Source organism: Podarcis vaucheri (assembly GCF_965113315.1).
Source record: "Podarcis vaucheri genome assembly, chromosome: 16".
NCBI lineage: Eukaryota > Metazoa > Chordata > Lepidosauria > Squamata > Lacertidae > Podarcis > Podarcis vaucheri.
Window position 1 is genome coordinate 18,407,609 of NC_138754.1, and position 14,238 is coordinate 18,421,846.

Below are 14,238 nucleotides of genomic sequence, written 5' to 3' on the forward strand. Positions count from 1 at the left end.
AGTGTTGGGAAACAAGACATGCACAGTTCCAGCATTGTGACCCTCTACAACAGTGATGGCCAAACTTGGCCCTCCAGCTGTTTTGGGACTACAGTTCCCATCATCCCTGACCACTGGTCCTGTTACCTAGGGATGATGAGAGTTGTAGTCCCAAAACAGCTGGAGGGCCAGGTTTGGCCATCACTGCTCTACAAGATCAAAGGTGACCACCTGTCAGGGACCGTGTTGAGGAGGGCTGCACAGAGGAGGAATGGTGGGAGCCACCCCCTCCCCCTGATCCTGAATCTTTCCAGGAGCAGGAGGACAGTATAGATTTGGAACAGTGGTTTGCAGAGGGACATAGTTCAGAAAGCATAAGCTGGGAAATACTGAATGGGGAACAGCTAGGACAAGAAACACTGGAAGATTAATAGGGATGGAGGCGGTTAACAGATTCACAGACATTGGACAGCATTCCTCCACCCAGCCCAAGGTCAATAAAAGCTTAGAAAGTCTCAGAACAGAAAGCGCAACAGGTACAAAAGCAGATTATAAGATGTAGGAGTGACACAGAATATTACTTCCGGCTTGGTTCTATGGAAGACGGCTAGAAATTTCATCACAGCCGTACGCACAAGATATCAGAGGCTGAGATGGGAGTAATCAGCCTCCCTACTCCCCCAGGGTCAGGGGTGGCAGTCTCATCCGCCGTTTGTCCAACACCTGGCCCCAAGTTTGGAACGAATGAGGGGGCATGGGGCACTGGATGGAAAGCACTGTACGTTTCTTGACAACTCTCCAAAGTCATCTCTTAAAATGAAAAATTGGATTTAAGTTTTGGACATGCTCTGAGTGAGGAGGGAGAAACAGTGATTCATGTGATGGTCAGCGGGCTTGACTACTGTAATTCGCTCTACGCGGGGCTGCCCTTGAAACTGTCCCAGAAACTCCAGCGGGTGCAGAATGCTGCAGCAAGGCTCCTCACGGGGTCTCTGCCATGGGAGCATATTCACCCAGTGCTTTTCCAGCTGCACTGGCTCCCGGTGCTGTACAGGGTCAGATTTAAGGTGCTGGTTTTGACCTTTAAAGCCCTTCACGGCTTAGGACCCTCATACCTACAGGACCGCCTCTCCCGGTATGCCCCACGGAGGACCTTAAGGTCCATAAATAGCAACACCCTAGAGGTCCCAGGCCCTAAGGAAGTCAGATTAGCCTCAACCAGAGCCAGGGCCTTTTCAACACTGGCTCCGGGCTGGTGGAATGCTCTGTCTCATGAGACCAGGGCCCTGCAGGATCTCATTTCTTTCCGCAGGGCCTGTAAGACAGAGTTGTTCTGCCTGGCCTTTGCCTTGGAATCAATTTGATTCCCTCCCCCTCTTTCTTTTTTCCTTTCTCCTCCTGTGATGAGGCTGCATTTTAATCTTTTAATCTTTTAATGTTGTGCTTTAATCTTGTTTTTTTAGTTGTATTTTAATCAACTTGTTTTTATTATAGGTTGTTAGCCACCCTGAGCCCGGTCTTGGCTGAGGAAGGCGGGGTATAAATTATTATTATTATTATCATTATTATTATTATTATTATTATTATTATTATTATTATTATTCTGCTAATTAATTCAGCCACTGAGGTGCTAAAAAGGATTCGAGTGGAAGAAGGATTATCATCTGTGTGGAGCGGGTTTGTCAGAATGGAAAGGGGGGCGAGGCTTTTTTGTTTCACTTTCAAATTTTGCTTTCTATATTACTTGGTAAAATCCCCTCTGGAAAGACCAACTACCTGATTATTATGTGTTACAGAAATTACGGGGGGGGGCACATCTTTAAAGTTAAATATTACAAATATTATGCCTGAATATATCCTTCCAACTTGACAGCTCAGGGAAGTCACCTAGCTTTAAAAAATAATATAAAATCATCTCCTTTCCCAGTTCCCCCCATTCCAAAGCTATTTTCCCCTTGCAAAAGGACTCCAGGAAGTTCTCAGAGGTGACAATTGCTGGGCTCATTGTTAGCCAAAGGAAGCCAAATCTCATCACCTGACTCGCCATAGGCTCCAGACATACAAAGGAACTTCTATTGTACTTTTGGGTGGTGGGTACTTAAGACATATTTGTCTATGCTAATCTTATACCTGAGTCTTGCCCTGCCATGTCTGCTTATGCTAATCTTGTACCAAGGACTTGTCTGACATGTTTGCCAAGGTTACCCCTCCCCTTCGAACTGTATTCTGGGATGTGGTGGGAAAGTTTTAAAAGTCTTTGTCACCCCATCCTCGGGGTTCAAAATTTGCTCTTTGAACCAGGGACGCGGACTTATAAAAAATATTGGGGGGGGGGCCCGGGAAAGCTCATGAATAATAAATAAGCTCATGAATATGCAAATAAAGTGGCGCCGCCGCCTCGTGAGCGAATAGGGGAGAGCGTGCTGCACCTATTAATCAGCTCCAAAGGAAATTGGGTGGAGCTTTTGCTCGGGAGGGAGGGCAGGAGGCATGCAGGCAGCCCGACCCTGTGCATTTTGGGCTGGGGGACGGGCGGCAATGGCGCTCTGCTGGAGGGGCGCCGGAGATTATTGGGGGGCAGAGCCCCCCAAACGAATTTTTGAGGGGGCTCGGGCCCCCTCAAGCCCCATGGAGTCGGCGCCTATGCTTTGAACCTATTGTGCAATAAACTTTGGTCTACAGCTATTTGCTCAGGTTGACTGGACTCCTTCCGCAGGGACCCGCGGGCTCTGCCCGACGAGCTGGGTGACTGAGCAGCCTCACACCCAGATTTTTCCTTAACATTATGTAAGCAAATGAGACTGGGAAAGTTTGGCATTTGTCGATATCATATGGTTCTAATAATTATTAACTGTGTGGAAATGGTTTTACAATGAAAATTAAGACTTCTGGCTTGCTTGGAAGAGGATGAAATATTCCTCGGTTTGATTTACCGTATTTTTCACCCTATAGGATGCACCGGCCCATAGGACGCACCTAGTTTTTTTGGGGGGAAATCAAGGGGGAAAAATTCCCCCCCCCGGTTTGCGCAGCCATCCCCAAGCTAGAAGAGGGACACGGAGTGTTCCGTCTCCCTCTTCTGCCTTCAGGGACAGCTTGCCCCGCTGTCCCCCGAGTTTGTGGGGCTGGCGGGGGGAGAAGCAAGCTTGCTTCTCCCCCCCGCCAGCCTCCAGATCAGGTCGGGGAATAGCGGGGTGGCGGCGCTCCATCACCCCCTATCCCCCGAGCTTGTGGGGCTGGCGGGGGGGGGAGAAGCAAGCTTGCTTCTCCCCCCCGCCAGCCTCCAGATTAGGTCGGGGAACAGCGGGGTGGCGGCGCTCCGCCATCCCCCTATCCCCCGAGCTTGTGGGGCTGGCGGGGGGAAGAAGCAAACTTGCTTCCCCCCCGCCAGCCTCCAGATCAGGTCGGGGAATAGCGGGGTGGCGGCGCTCCGCCACCCCGCTGTCCCCAGCTTTTGGGCTGCAGGCTGCTGCCCGCAAGCCTTGCCAGCCCACGGGACATCCCGCCGGGCTTGCAAGACTTGCGGATAGCTTCCTGAAGCCTGGAGAGCGAGAGGGGTCGGTGCGCACCGACCCCTCTCCCTCTCCAGGCTTCAGCGAAAGCCTGCATTCGCCCCATAGGATGCACACACATTTCCCCTTCATTTTTGGAGGGGAAAAAGTGCGTCTTATAGGGCGAAAAATGCGGTACTTATCACCACAGAAGCAACATCTCATTAACAACTGGAGAGACGTCAAAGAATGCTGGATGTTTGCCCAGGATTTATGGCTGAGAGATGCGACGCAGTTCTAAATCAGCAAGCGGCCACGAACAGAAGTTAGGTCTGACCAGCTTGTTGAATCAAATTAGATAGCCATAGGGGAAGGTAAGTCTTTAATATTCTATTTCTTGATATTTGTACTTCCAGGTTTACCTGGCGATACCTTCCCTGGAAAGGCTAAATGTTTGAATGACATCTGGTCTGGGAGAAGTGCTGGACAGAAGCCTTGATTTGATTTTATCTGGACTGAGTGGATTCGGCAGCTGCCTGTAGTGGGAAGATTTTTGGACTGACATGGCAGAAACACCAGTTTGTGAAGAGATGCTCCTTATTGTCCTTAGGAAGACTTCCAGTACTGATATGAATAATAGTGGTGATAATGGACACCCTTGTCTTGTACCTTTCGTAATCTCAATATTTTCTGTTATTATATTATTTACTATAAATTTTGCTCTTTCTTCAAAGTATATCGCTTTTATTCCTTTTTAAAAAAATTGTCCAATGTCCATTAACTCCAAATTCTTTAACATAAATTCCCAAGATATATTATCAAAGGCCTTTTCCGTGTCCACAAAAATTAACACCGCCTGTTTTTCATTTCTGGCAGTCAGATACTAAATTATATTTACGAGATTCCATATATTGTCTTTCATCTGTCTGCCATGTAGAAAACCTGCTTGATCCTTATGAATTATTTCATTCAATATTTTTTTCAATCTATTTGCCAATATACTTGCAAACAATTTGTAATCATTGTTTAATAGCGAAATCGGCCTGTAATTCTTTACTTGTGTTAAGCCCGAATCCTGTTTTGGTATTAATGTAATATATGCTTCTTTCCATGTTTCTGGTAGTTCTCCTTTTCTTAATATATTATTCATCACTTTTTTCAACGGTACAAGTAGGGTGTACTTCATTTCTTTATAATATTGTGATGGCCTGGGAATCGGATTCAGAGGCTGAACCTGAGGAATCCCGCCTCCAAGACCAGCTGAGCCGGGACTGGGGCTTGAACCTGAAGGGCCCTCACCTGTACCGGATCCTCAGGAGCAGACACCAGCTGAATATGCTCTGGCTCCGGAGGTGATCGAGAACCCATTGCCTGCAGGTGCTCCACTCTCAGCCCCGTCAGGGGATGGTGAGGTTGCCTCTGGGTCCAGTAACCCTCCAGCCTCTCCTGAGCTGCAGGGGCTCAGGGCAGAGAGGCGGAGGGAACTAAGTTCTCGCAGGAGGAATGCTCGCCTCCAGGCCAGGAGAGGCGAGTCACCTGTGGACCGGGACCACCCTATGCCTCGGGGCAGATAAAAGCTGGCCAGCCCCAGTCCCAGGTTGCGGGAGCAACGTTGTTGCTAGCCTGTTCCTGCCTGCACCCTGTCCTGCTCTTCTGCCAGAGTTCCTGACCACACCCGACTCCTTGCCTTGGACCCCGCTTCAGCCTTGATGGACAGCCTCCATACCACACCCTCGACCTTGGACTGGACTCGGACCACGCCGCAGGGTAACCCCCTGGGACCAGCACAAATATTTTGCTGTAAATCCACCCGGTCCTGGTGCCTTTCCACTTTTCAATTCTTTTATTGCAGCTTTAATTTCTTCTGTTTCATTTAGGTCATTCATTCAGTCTTTCTTTTCTGTCAGTATTTGTTGCACCCCTTTTCGTCTCAAGAAATCTTCTAACTTCTTTACATCATCTTTCCCAACTTTCTTATATAATTGTCTATAAAAATTCACAAATCCTTTCCTAATTACTTTCGGATTATCTATTTCTTTTCCTTCCACGATAATTTTGTTAATAGTGTTCTGTTCTAACAAATTAGACAGTAAAACTTTGGATTTTAACAAATTAGAAAGTAAAACTTTGGAACTAAGTTTTTCTTTTTACTTTAGGATTGGCACAATGAGGAACAAAATTTCCCTCCACAGAAGTGGAAGACTGCCATTTCTATAAACATTTTAAGAACTCTACTACATGCTGCATACATTTCTGTGTGCTCGGGAATTCAAGTGGCCCCCAACCAACAAGGCCCAATATTCCATGTAATCCATCTGGAAGATGGTGATATGTCACTGGCACACCGTGGTCCTCTAACCGCTTCTTGTACAACAACCCATCATCCCGGAGAACATCATATTCACAGGTTAGAATGAAAGTCTCTGGGAGCTGGCGGATTATGTCATCCTCTGCTACAAGGGGGCAAAACATTGTCTCAGTACCTCTTTTAACTTGTTCATAAAGTTCTTCTGAAAATGGAGCAGGTTCTATAGGAACATAGCCCCTAGCTTTAAATTCTTCCGGAATGTTATCAGCATTGATCCATTTTTGGTATTTCTCTCTCAAATCAGGAGGGACATGGGCGCCTTTCAGAACTCCATCTACATTCATTGTCTTCCCAGTGAGATATGTCAAACCAAGACTGACAGCTCTTTTCCGGAACAAGGGAGGAACTGAATGGTTTTGCTGATAGGATGGCAGATTGAAGTCCATTCCTTGGAGGAATGGGTAAATGAGGACCTGAGCTCGCACTCTTGGGAGGTCCTCTCTGGTCACCAGTTCTTGACAAATGGCTGCAGCATATGTGCCTCCACTACTCTCCCCAACAATGGCAATGTGGCTGGGGTTCACTCCGTATTCCTTTGCATTCTTCAGAAAGTGTATTGTAGCTGTTAAACAGTCCAGCACAGGGACTGGATAGGGATGCTCAGGAGCTAAACGAAACCTAAAGAGAAAATAAGGTATCATCAACATTCAACATTTTCCTGGAGCGCATTTGGCATTTCCCCTTGAATTGGAAATCCTTTTCACCTCTAGGGCCACATTCCTTTCTGTGAAACATTCTGGGCCCCAGAGACCAAAATGGAAAGCAAATGCAAACTTTCCCACTGGACAAGTAGGCTGGCTCCTGCACACAGCCACACATTGCAGCCAGGCAGATGCCAGGCAGATGCCACTCAAGGAGGGTGCAAAGGAGGGGCAATGGTGGGGGGTCTGGGGTGAGTTCAGAGAGGGAAATGGAGAGGCCTGGAGTGCAGCATTCAGCCTCTGTGCCTGAAGTTTTCCACCTGAATATGCTAGTTCAGCATCCCATTCTCAGTGGCCAGGGGTCAATCATTGGAGAAACTCCCCAAGCAGGACATGAGTACAAGAGCCCTCTTCCCTCCTGCAATTTCCAGCAAGTCTTATTCTGACCATACGGACAGACTATAGGCATCATGGCTAGAAGCCACTGGTAGCCTTAAACTCTTAAATTTGCTTAAACCTTTCTGAAAGTCACCCAAGTGGGAGGTTATCCCTGCCCCCTGTAAGAGTGAGTTCTATGGGCTAATAGCCGTAAATAAATAAATAAATAAATCTATAGCTTAACTTTGAACTCTTTGAAGGAGTACTTTCTTTTATCTGAAACTTCCAGCTTTCCAGCTTTCCACATGGTCCAGTGTTATGAGAGAGCAATAAAAAAACTTTGCCCTAGCCCAGCCATAGGCAAACTCGGCCCTCCAGATGTTTTGGGACTACAGTTCCCATCATCCCTGACCACTGGTCCTGCTAGCTAGGGATCATGGGAGTTGTAGTCCCAAAACATCTGAAGGGCCGAGTTTCCCTATGCCTGCCCTAGCCACTTCTTCCATGCCATTATAAACTTCTATCTTCTGAATGCTTCCTTGATTTCATTTTTCATCTCAGGATCTCCCTGAGTGTCTTGGTCAGGGGGATGAGAAATCGGGTCCATTTCCTGGTGGGGCCAGGTTGCGGTCCAGCTGCCTAACCACTCACCTCAGCGTTGGGGCGGGACAACATCCTGCATCCCACTGGGGGAGACCCCGGCCACGTCAGGTTGCCAGGCGGCCAATCAGGTCGCTTGGGGGCGTGGCCGGGGACGATTTAAGCCATGGCGTGATTCGGTGGCTTCCTCTTTCAGCCTCGCGCCTTTCTTCTAGGCTTCACATCGGGGCATCTGGTTGGCCACTGTGAGAACAGGATGCTGGGCCAGCAGCAGAGCGCTCATGCTCAGAGGGAGTGGGCCCCAAGGCATAAAAATCTAAATACAAAAAGCAACACCCATTCCACAGGTTGTCAAAAATCACTATGTTTAAAGCTTTGTCAGGTTTTCTCTGGGCTCATGTGCGAGGAAGGGTTGCAAACTATGGGGAATTGCTCTTTTTTCCTGATAGAACGAGCATGAAGATACTTACTCAACACTTACAACCACTGAATCAGATTGTTTGGCAAAGGAACGGCAGGCCCTTTCAGAGACTCCTGGAAAAAAGGACACATCACACATGGCCTGCTGTGAGCAATTATTTGTTACACTGCATTACAAAATTCCTTGGTCATTCACATTGAAATCACTGTGAGTTGAATCCAATATTACTTTTGCTGAAAGTAAACCTGCTGAAATTAACAGATATGATTAATTCTGGCATGGTAATTAATTTTTTACGTCACAAAATGTATATAACACTTTGTTATGTACTGAAGTTCTCACCCTGGGCCAGCAGGGGGATACTGTAGATAGTTATGCAAATGAAGGATCAAAAGTGACGTTCAGTGATTGGATAGTTTGTATGCAAATGAAGGATCGAAAGTGACATTCAGTGATTGGATAGTTTTAGAAAGTTGCTACAGTTACGTTGTTCTGGAGCTCTATATAAGCAGGCTGACTGAGCTCTTCAGTTCAGTTCTGTTCTGGCCTCTGAATAAACAAGAGCTGTTTGAAGAATCGCTGTGTCGTCTGATATGTTCGTCCACAACTTAACACACTTGATTGTGGATCTCTGCTGGGAAATCTACATTAGATTGAACCCTTTATAAATGGGGCATCACTAGCTGAAAACAAGTATGTGGATTTTGTTCTCCCCTGTTATTTCTGATAATCTCTGGAAGTCCTTTCATAGAAGTCCCTTGAGGCATAGAGAAACCCCTTTGACATTATAAGGATTTATCACTGACCGAGATGCGAAGAATTACAACAGAACTCAGCACCATTTCCTGCAATCCTATCTTGCCATGTTCATTGAACTTAAATTGCCTACAGTTTGGAAACTGCAGTTGCTGGAGAATTCAGCAGCCCATTTGGGCCAGTCCGACCATATGTCTCTGTTCCTGGTACCAGCATATATCCCACTCAGGAAACGGGCTCCCACAATATTAAAATCTGTTAAAATCTGGCCTGAAGGTGCTATTCACCAGCTGCAGGACTGTTTTGAGAGAACCAATTGGGATATTTTCGATAGTTCAGACCTGGAGGAGCACACGGCGGCAGTTCTGTGCTATATCAATCACTGCACAGACACTGTCACAGTAAATAAATCCATCCGGTTTTACCCCAATCAGAAACCCTGGATGAATAGAGAGGTCCAGTGCCTGTTGCGGGAAAGGAACAGGGCTTTCAGGTCGTGCGAGGTGCAGCTTTACAGTGTAGCAAGAGCTAACTTGAGGAGGGGTATTCGACGGGCAAAACTGGATTATAGGCAGAGGATTGAGGATAATTTAAGAAGCAACAACATAAGACAGATGTGGCAGGGGATTCAGCATATTACCAACTACAAACCTAACCTTGGTGCTGTCGACGGTGACCCCTTGCTGGCGGAGGAGCTTAACCTCTTCTTTGCTCGCTTCGAGAAGGAGCCACCTGAGACGCCGGTATTACAGCCACCAGCCCATAGGGGCCCCTCATTCACGGTAGAGGAACATGAGGTGAGACAGGTTTTGAGGATGGCGAATCCGAGGAAGGCGGCTGGACCTGATGGCATCACTGGAAAGGTGTTGAAGGGCTGTGCGGATCAGCTGGCGAGGGTCTTTACTAAGATCTTCAATAAGTCCTTACACCAGTCTATTGTCCCACCCTGCCTGAAGTCGTCAACTATTGTCCCTCTGCCTAAAAAATCCACAATCAGTAGTTTGAATGACTATAGACCAGTTGCACTGACTCCAATAATCATGAAGTGTTTTGAGAAACTGGTGCGCCGTCACATTATCTCCTGTCTTCCATCAACTTTTGACAACTACCAGTTTGCATACAGAGCAAATAGATCCACAGAAGACGCCATCAATACCACTCTCCATGCTGCTCTGTCCCATCTGGAGCAGCCGGGGAGTTATGTGAGGCTGCTGTTTGTGGATTTTAGCTCTGCTTTTAACACTATCCTCCCCCATAGACTGGTGTCCAAGCTAGAGGCGATTGGACTCTCCAACTCCACCTGTCTCTGGGTTTTGGATTTTTTGTCAGAACGTTCCCAGAGGGTTAGAGTAGGGTCACACATGTCCACAGCCCTTAGCCTTAACACCGGCTCACCACAGGGTTGTGTGTTGAGTCCCCTGCTCTACACTATCTATACGTATGACTGTACAGCCATCTACTCCAGCAACAAAATCATCAAGTTTGCTGATGACACTACGGTGGTGGGGCTCATTTCAGGAGGGGATGAGTCCGCCTATCGGGACGAGGTGGAGCGGCTCTGTGTTTGGTGTGGAGAGAACAATCTGGCTCTTAATACGGCTAAGACCAAGGAATTGGTGGTGGATTACAGGAAAAAAAAGGCGGACATTCAGCCCTTGTATATCAACGGGGAACGGGTGGAGAGGGTGGCGGAATTCAGGTTTTTGGGAGTAGCTATCGATCAGGGCATGACTTGGAGCGCACATACCACTGCTCTGGTGAAGAAGGCCCAGCAGAGAATTTATTTCCTCAGACTTTTAAAGAAGAACAATCTGAGTGAGAGACTGCTGGTGTCCTTCTACCGAGGCTCCATAGAGAGCATTCTTACATACTGTATTTGTGCTTGGTTCTCCAGTTGTACAGCTAGGGAGAGGAAGGTGCTCCAGAAGGTCATAACCACAGCCCAAAGGATTATTGGTCATCCTCTCCCATCTTTGGAAGAACTGTACGGTTCCCGTTGTCTTAGGAAAGCAAATAACATCCTGCAGGATTCATCTCACCCGGGACACTGTCTGTTTGCACTACTGCCTTCTGGCAGAAGATATAGAAACATCAAGTCAAAGACAAATAGACTGAAAAACAGTTTCTATCCAAGAGCTGTGGCCCTTTTGAATGCTGTAACTCGTTAGTGTGACCTGGGAGTTTGATGGGTGTGGTGTGGGTGTGGCTGGAATGTGGTTTGTTTGGTTGTTGTTGTTGTCTTGCTTTTGTTGTTTTAAGGGATGGCATCCAATTTCGTTGCACTTTGTGCAATGTTGCACTTGTGTAATGACAATAAAGAATCTATCTATCTATCTATCTATCTATTTGCTCAAGGCCACAAGAGCATATAACGCCAATCCTGGCCTGACTGCATTGGCTGCCAATTGGTTTCCAGGCCCAATCCAAAGTGCTGCTTTTGACCTATAAAGATTTAAATGGCTCAATACTACAATACCTCAAGGACCACCTCACCCCATATGAACCAGTCTTGACCCTGCAATCATCATCTGAGGCCCTTCTTCATGTGTCTCCTCTGTGAGAGGCCCAGAGGGCAGCAACAGGAGAAGGGGCCTTTTCTGTGGTGGCTCCCCATTTGTGGAATGCTGTCCCCAGGGAGACTCACTTGGCACTTTTATTACATATGTTTAGGTGCCAGGCAAAAGCATTCCTCTTCTCTCAAACCTTTGGCTAATTAAACAATCTACATCCTTGTAAACTGTCTGTTGGGAAGGGTTTGTTATTGTTTCTTATTATGGCATGCAAGGCAGTATAGAAAAAGAAATATAATCAGTGCTCTTTTCTGGGGGTACACAGGGGTACGCATATCCCTAAACATTTTTGTGAATCTTTGTACTTTTATCCATTTGCTGTATTTATTTTCCCCGCTTTGAACTATAAAATGGTGATTTTCTTGAGTCAAATGAGTACCCCTAACCATTTTTTCAGAAAAAAGCACTGATTAATAATAATAATAATAATAATAATAATAATAGGGTAGCAGAAACCAACCTCCACCCCTCCATAGCAAACATTTCAGGAACTTTACATTACAGCAGCACCCCAGATTCTCCTCAAAGAACATCATGAACCATTTCAAAAACAATTCACAGAACTTACGGACGCTTCCAAATATTCCAACACCTGGATGAATGAAGATGATTCCTTTCCTGTTCCCAGCAAGTGTCTTGGGCCAGAACACCCTCACCGGCACCCCATCGAAAACCAGGTCTTTTATTATCAAGTTTGAGTCCTTCATTAATGGTGTTAACCGGCCCATGGACCTCATAATGGAATATCTATGGCAGATGCCCAGTTTTTCCACAAGTCTGACCTGTTTAAACCAAAACATTTAGCATTTATAATCGGCATTACATAATTTCTATCTCTCTCTCTCTCTCTCTCTCTCTCTCTCTCTCTCTCTCTCTCTCTTTCTCTCTGGCATATGTCTGTTGCCTGTGGGATGGAACCCAGGCATATGAGGCGACTAAACCGTATATCCTTTCCTTCCTCTTTGGATGGAAAATGGTTCACCCTGGGCAGCACAGAAGTGAAGACCCTGCCCACTCCCCTTTCCTTGTACGCTTCTTGTTGTTGTAGTCCTTAAGAATCACATGGAATGGGTGGTGTCAGGGAACTGCCATCAGAGGGAAGAGGAGAGGAAAGTCGCTCCAGTGATGCAGGGGAGGGAACTAGCAAGGAGAGAGAGAGGGCTTCCACGGGGGAAAGAAATCCAGGGGACACCAGGGAGAAAGGGGAAGCTGAGAGTAAGGCGGAGGGGAGGCTCAGAGACTCTTCCAGTGAAATCAGTGGAGAGAGCACAGGACCTCCGCTTGGCACGCCCACGCTGCACAGAAGGCTTCCACGCAGGGAATCTAGGAGGAGACTTGGAGTCAAGCAACTTTTATGTTGGAAGAAATTTAGGTCCTGCCCACTGACGGATTCTGCCAGTGACTAAGACAGTCGCGTTTCAAGGGCTGTCAACCAGGGAAAGTTTTAGCTATACGGCTAGCTTGGAGCAGTTTGCAGTTTACGGACAAGCAACCCCAATTCCCATTACAGGTAGTATTCAGTGCAAGTACTACTCAGAATAAATACATTGGAGTGGATAAGAACCTAAGCAGGGCCTGGTGGATTAGGGCAATGTCCTATCTAGTCCAGCATCTCACAGTGGCCAACCAGGTGCCCCAATGGGGAACCCACAAACCCGGACCCAAACACAGGAGCCTTTTCCCTTTCTATGTTTTCCAGGAACTTGTGTTCAGAAGCATTGCTATCTCCATCTCTAGAGCCAGAACATAGCGATGACCAGCCATGGCCTAATCCTCTTTGGAAGCTATTCAACTTGGCAGCCATCACTGCCTCTTACATAGCTTCAATATGTTCATGAGAGGGTCATAATTTTACATCTTATGTAAAATTTAATAAATTTCTATCATGTTGCCTCTTACTCACCTTTCCTCTAAACTAAAATATTTCAAATGTTGCAGCCCTTTTTAGAGAGGTGTCCCTTCATCCCCGTGATATATGTAAAATAAACTTACCAGTATCATGACATATCCCAGTGAGAAATCACCGAGTAGTACTAATGCACGGCAGTTCATTCCTCGAGGCAGGTGGGTCCTAGTAAGACGATAATAAGCTCCCCATGCAAACAGCAAGGAGTGAATGAAAAGGGTCATATATAATATCAGCATCCACAGAGTTCCACCAAATGCCATTTCCCTTCAGCTCAGAAGCACAGAGACAAGGACTTCGCCTTAGCCAATGCTGGTGGGTTCTATAAGAGAACCACCTATGCCATGTGAGGAAAAACATCCTAGGCCAACCCACATAGCTCTCAGTAGAGAATAAAACAAATAGTTTAGTAATTTAGTAAAACATTGAAGCTCTCCTGGATTCCTGGAAGACACTGTTTTTCCTCACACAGGGTGTGGGTACACGTTGGTGGGTGTGAATTTGCCTATCTTCTCCTCCCAAGGGAAGTCGTAAATAGGATTGCCCTCCCACACAAAATCATTGTGCCTCTTCCCTCCCTGAGGAGTTTATCAGGGATAATTAATCCCTGAGGAGTTTATCAGGGATAATTAAAAGGGGCGGCACATCGATGTAGGTGGGGCTGGCTGGCACGACACTGCAATGGCATCCTCCCAACAGGAGGGTCACTGCAACTTTCCAGAACAGTGTGGTGAGGAAAGAGGTTTGGCACTGTGCAGGCTGACCAACGGGAGCCAATCCCACCCAGTCTATAGCCCTTGCAGAAATCAGTTTGCTGCTCACACAGCTCCACTTTCCATTTATATAGTTAGTTAGTTAGTTAGTTAGTTAGTTAGTTAGTTTGTTTGTTTATTTAAGCTTCCTCTGCTTATACAGTTTATGGACCTGAGTTAGCCATGCCCATTCTCGTCTGAACTGGATACAGCTCAATGGATATGGAACACATTCTCAGGTTCTCTCTCTCTCTCTCTCTCTCTCTCTCTCTCTCTCTCTCTGTCCCAACAGTTGTTATTGGTACTAACTGAAGATTCCAGACCATTTCCAAATTCAACTCCATGCATAACATGTTGCAGTAATCCGAATGGAAGG

General features: G+C 46.7%; 1 protein-coding gene across 1 annotated transcript; it reads right to left on the reverse strand.

Moving 5' to 3' along the window:
* Positions 1-4,798: 4,798 nt before the first annotated feature.
* LOC309521449 (arylacetamide deacetylase-like 4) lies at positions 4,799-13,614 on the reverse strand. The gene is made up of 4 exons (XM_082203956.1): positions 13,197-13,614; positions 11,773-11,986; positions 7,928-7,991; positions 4,799-6,456 (listed from the first exon to the last, which is right to left on the reverse strand). The coding sequence occupies exons 1-4, from the start codon at positions 13,371-13,373 to the stop codon at positions 5,682-5,684; spliced, it is 1,230 nt and encodes a 409-aa protein (XP_082060082.1). The 5' UTR covers positions 13,374-13,614; the 3' UTR covers positions 4,799-5,681.
* Positions 13,615-14,238: the final 624 nt, after the last annotated feature.

What these genes read in the sequence shown, in the direction of transcription:
- LOC309521449 (XM_082203956.1), bottom strand. Translation starts at nt 13,373, where the DNA reads ATGGCATTTGGTGGAACTCTGTGGATGCTGATATTATATATGACCCTT. An exon ending in TGGGATATGTCATGATACTG is followed by an intron (nt 11,987 to 13,196) that starts GTAAGTTTATTT and finishes TGGTTTAAACAG; the next exon opens with GTCAGACTTGTGGAAAAACT. An exon ending in TGGAATATTTGGAAGCGTCC is followed by an intron (nt 7,992 to 11,772) that starts GTAAGTTCTGTG and finishes CCTTTTTTCCAG; the next exon opens with GAGTCTCTGAAAGGGCCTGC.